The sequence below is a fragment of the Lasioglossum baleicum genome, chromosome 2, assembly GCF_051020765.1.
Source record: "Lasioglossum baleicum chromosome 2, iyLasBale1, whole genome shotgun sequence".
Taxonomy (NCBI): domain Eukaryota; kingdom Metazoa; phylum Arthropoda; class Insecta; order Hymenoptera; family Halictidae; genus Lasioglossum; species Lasioglossum baleicum.
In genome coordinates this window covers 2,157,357-2,161,762 of record NC_134930.1, presented here as the reverse complement: position 1 = coordinate 2,161,762, position 4,406 = coordinate 2,157,357, and the positions used below count along the sequence as shown (strand labels likewise).

Sequence of the window (4,406 nt, the reverse complement as noted above, 5' to 3'; positions counted from 1 at the left end):
ATTGAGAAAGAGAAAGGCGCTTTATTCCTATCCCTGTGATTCACGTCATCTCCAAATATGGAATTGCAGTGGTAGAAATACGGATACTATAATGTGTAAAATTACCGACATCAAAAGCAAAATGGTTCCGTTTGATTTAAGTGGTATTGCTGGAGAAAAAATTTTGGTAATGCCTCTACTGCATGTGTGAAATGTATACATGCAATCGACCGATTGCGTGGTAATGCATTTTAGTTGGTCGCTCTAGTCGGCTAAACCAATTAAAATCGGTTGATAAGATCGGATTGCAGTCCAATGATTATTACTAATCAATTATTTAATTATTACTCTCCCGTCCTCTCGGCAGGCGGCCACGAGTTGTCCTCTCTCGTTCGAGAGGCGACCAGGTATTATCGCCGTACTCTCCTGCCGGGGTGCTAGAGCTAACCAAGAACGGCCGTGGTTCTAAACCACGTCCTCTCTCTCGGAATAGCAAATATAGGCCGAGTCCATCTGTGAACCCGATATTCATTTTTTTTCGTTGCTATCCGCGATCGCGAAAATCGCGATTCATTTTCTTTTTGCTCGTCTCGCGTCGCTGTCCCGCGCGGCCGCCTATAAGCTACCTTCGAGAAGTTTCTGCCTTCGTATACACAGTGTAAAGTGTGACTGCATTGGATAATTCTTTCAAACGCTCTGAAGAAGCAAAACGTGTCGGACGAGATCGAAAATAAGTTTATACCAGTGATTGCACGTGTTTGCAAGGATGGCTGCGACGACTAGGAAAGGCCTCAAGCGAAAATATGTGGAAAAAGTTGCAGATAACGAAAAAGGTAAGATACTTTAATTTTTCATCATTAATTTTGTGCAGTTTTTTGTAGAAATTGTACCTTTTCTTAATTGAAAATGCCATTGTTTCGTTCTGCTATTCAATGATTACAATTTATCAATCAACGCCATCATTTAAATCGTGAAATAATAAAAAGCTACATTAAAAGTTTTAGATGAGACGGATTCTGAAATGAATTCTGATATTGTTGAAGACGTCGAGATCATAACGAAAAAAAGAAGGAAGCAACCGAAGAAATTAAACAGAAGAGTCACCGTTTCAGAAAGTTCCGACAGCAGCTTAGACTTTACTAAACGCGATTCACCGCCGCAAATATTAAAATCAAACACAGTTGAATCTACATCCACTCCACCGTCGAATTTATGTCAAGACGACATCAATTCATTGAAAAGTAAATATATGCTAAATTAATAGATAACGAAATTATTTAAAACAATATAAATGTTTCGTTCATTCAATAATGCTTTATAGGCATTTCCACAACCATAAAATTTTAATTTATTACAGATTACATCAACGAAACAATAGAACAAAATTGCAAACCCCTATCAGTTAAATTAAGCCAACTGACAAGTATGATGGTCGACATAAAAGCAACCCTGAACGAGCTGTTAGGAAGATCAATCGATCATAAGAGCACTAACAACAGTTGCGATGTTATTTCCGATTTTAATGAAATTTGGAAACTTCCGTGTCAGACGGTAGAGGAGTTCAAAATATTTGATGAAAAAATCGGAAAGGAGATAGATGTCCGTAAAAAATTGGTAAGATTTTATACTGTTCTATTTTTCGTATTTATTTATTATATGTATGTAAAACAAGAATTAATTCTATCGCGAAATTTTGTACAGGCACACAAATTTATTAGCATTATAAACAAACGAACAACAATCGTTAGAAATATGAGCGAAATACTGAGATACTGCTTATCTCGAGAAGTTGCTCTCAGATGCAATGCAGTAAAGCATGTCGAGGGGAAGCTATTTGTATTTAAAGATACAAATCTTTATAATGTTGTTAAAGGTATTTCTCCATTTTCCGTTTATAAGATTTGTATTACTAATTGATGAATTACGAAATAATCTATTAAAATTAATTATTTTCAAGTTGCGATGGTGTCAGCTTTGTCAAGTGACGAAAATCCGTTAAAGGATTGCGACATTATAAAAGTAATAGGGACAGTATTACACCACTGTAGAGATTGGGAAGGAGGACGAATGAAACGGCAGAAAAAAAATATTACGAACACAAACGAGAATAAAAATAGAAAATTATTATCTGAGATTGATCAACTTTGCGATGTAAATCTGGATGATAATATATAATTATAATTCATTTATACAGTGAGTGTGAAAAGTATTCGTACGCCGTTTAAAACGGAATATAACTTTTTTGTAACTGTACCAAAAACGACCAGATTTTTTATAATCAATTAGAAACTTTGGTTTATTACATATGATATGAAAAAATTTTTCCAAAATTATAATTTACAAGGTTACAAGCGAAAATAAAAAAGACATCTTTTGAAACTTTTTTATTTGGGCTCTTAATGAAAATTTAAAATATATATATGTTTTGTAGATCTATCCGACTAGAATTTTAGTTAGGCAGGCCGTTCAAAAGGTATATTATCATCCAGATTTACATCGCAAAGTTGATCAATCTCAGATAATAATTTTCTATTTTTATTCTCGTTTGTGTTCGTAATATTTTTTTTCTGCCGTTTCATTCGTCCTCCTTCCCAATCTCTACAGTGGTGTAATACTGTCCCTATTACTTTTATAATGTCGCAATCCTTTAACGGATTTTCGTCACTTGACAAAGCTGACACCATCGCAACTTGAAAATAATTAATTTTAATAGATTATTTCGTAATTCATCAATTAGTAATACAAATCTTATAAACGGAAAATGGAGAAATACCTTTAACAACATTATAAAGATTTGTATCTTTAAATACAAATAGCTTCCCCTCGACATGCTTTACTGCATTGCATCTGAGAGCAACTTCTCGAGATAAGCAGTATCTCAGTATTTCGCTCATATTTCTAACGATTGTTGTTCGTTTGTTTATAATGCTAATAAATTTGTGTGCCTGTACAAAATTTCGCGATAGAATTAATTCTTGTTTTACATACATATAATAAATAAATACGAAAAATAGAACAGTATAAAATCTTACCAATTTTTTACGGACATCTATCTCCTTTCCGATTTTTTCATCAAATATTTTGAACTCCTCTACCGTCTGACACGGAAGTTTCCAAATTTCATTAAAATCGGAAATAACATCGCAACTGTTGTTAGTGCTCTTATGATCGATTGATCTTCCTAACAGCTCGTTCAGGGTTGCTTTTATGTCGACCATCATACTTGTCAGTTGGCTTAATTTAACTGATAGGGGTTTGCAATTTTGTTCTATTGTTTCGTTGATGTAATCTGTAATAAATTAAAATTTTATGGTTGTGGAAATGCCTATAAAGCATTATTGAATGAACGAAACATTTATATTGTTTTAAATAATTTCGTTATCTATTAATTTAGCATATATTTACTTTTCAATGAATTGATGTCGTCTTGACATAAATTCGACGGTGGAGTGGATGTAGATTCAACTGTGTTTGATTTTAATATTTGCGGCGGTGAATCGCGTTTAGTAAAGTCTAAGCTGCTGTCGGAACTTTCTGAAACGGTGACTCTTCTGTTTAATTTCTTCGGTTGCTTCCTTCTTTTTTTCGTTATGATCTCGACGTCTTCAACAATATCAGAATTCATTTCAGAATCCGTCTCATCTAAAACTTTTAATGTAGCTTTTTATTATTTCACGATTTAAATGATGGCGTTGATTGATAAATTGTAATCATTGAATAGCAGAACGAAACAATGGCATTTTCAATTAAGAAAAGGTACAATTTCTACAAAAAACTGCACAAAATTAATGATGAAAAATTAAAGTATCTTACCTTTTTCGTTATCTGCAACTTTTTCCACATATTTTCGCTTGAGGCCTTTCCTAGTCGTCGCAGCCATCCTTGCAAACACGTGCAATCACTGGTATAAACTTATTTTCGATCTCGTCCGACACGTTTTGCTTCTTCAGAGCGTTTGAAAGAATTATCCAATGCAGTCACACTTTACACTGTGTATACGAAGGCAGAAACTTCTCGAAGGTAGCTTATAGGCGGCCGCGCGGGACAGCGACGCGAGACGAGCAAAAAGAAAATGAATCGCGATTTTCGCGATCGCGGATAGCAACGAAAAAAAATGAATATCGGGTTCACAGATGGACTCGGCCTATATTTGCTATTCCGAGAGAGAGGACGTGGTTTAGAACCACGGCCGTTCTTGGTTAGCTCTAGCACCCCGGCAGGAGAGTACGGCGATAATACCTGGTCGCCTCTCGAACGAGAGAGGACAACTCGTGGCCGCCTGCCGAGAGGACGGGAGAGTAATAATTAAATAATTGATTAGTAATAATCATTGGACTGCAATCCGATCTTATCAACCGATTTTAATTGGTTTAGCCGACTAGAGCGACCAACTAAAATGCATTACCACGCAATCGGTCGATTGCATG

The 4,406-nt window shown here is 35.2% G+C and overlaps 2 protein-coding genes across 2 annotated transcripts; one reads left to right on the top strand and one right to left on the bottom strand.

The window, feature by feature from the left end:
* The first annotated feature begins 713 nt into the window (after positions 1 to 713).
* On the top strand, positions 714 to 2,424 carry LOC143220119 (uncharacterized). Its single transcript, XM_076445859.1, has 4 exons — positions 714 to 812; positions 978 to 1,220; positions 1,337 to 1,582; positions 2,411 to 2,424. Exons 1-4 carry the CDS (start codon positions 746 to 748, stop codon positions 2,422 to 2,424), a joined length of 570 nt encoding a protein of 189 aa, XP_076301974.1. The 5' UTR covers positions 714 to 745.
* A 483-nt stretch (positions 2,425 to 2,907) lies between these two features.
* On the bottom strand, positions 2,908 to 3,891 carry LOC143220115 (uncharacterized). The gene is made up of 4 exons (XM_076445854.1): positions 3,793 to 3,891; positions 3,385 to 3,627; positions 3,023 to 3,268; positions 2,908 to 2,924 (listed from the first exon to the last, which is right to left on the bottom strand). The coding sequence occupies exons 1-4, from the start codon at positions 3,857 to 3,859 to the stop codon at positions 2,908 to 2,910; spliced, it is 573 nt and encodes a 190-aa protein (XP_076301969.1). The 5' UTR covers positions 3,860 to 3,891.
* Positions 3,892 to 4,406: the final 515 nt, after the last annotated feature.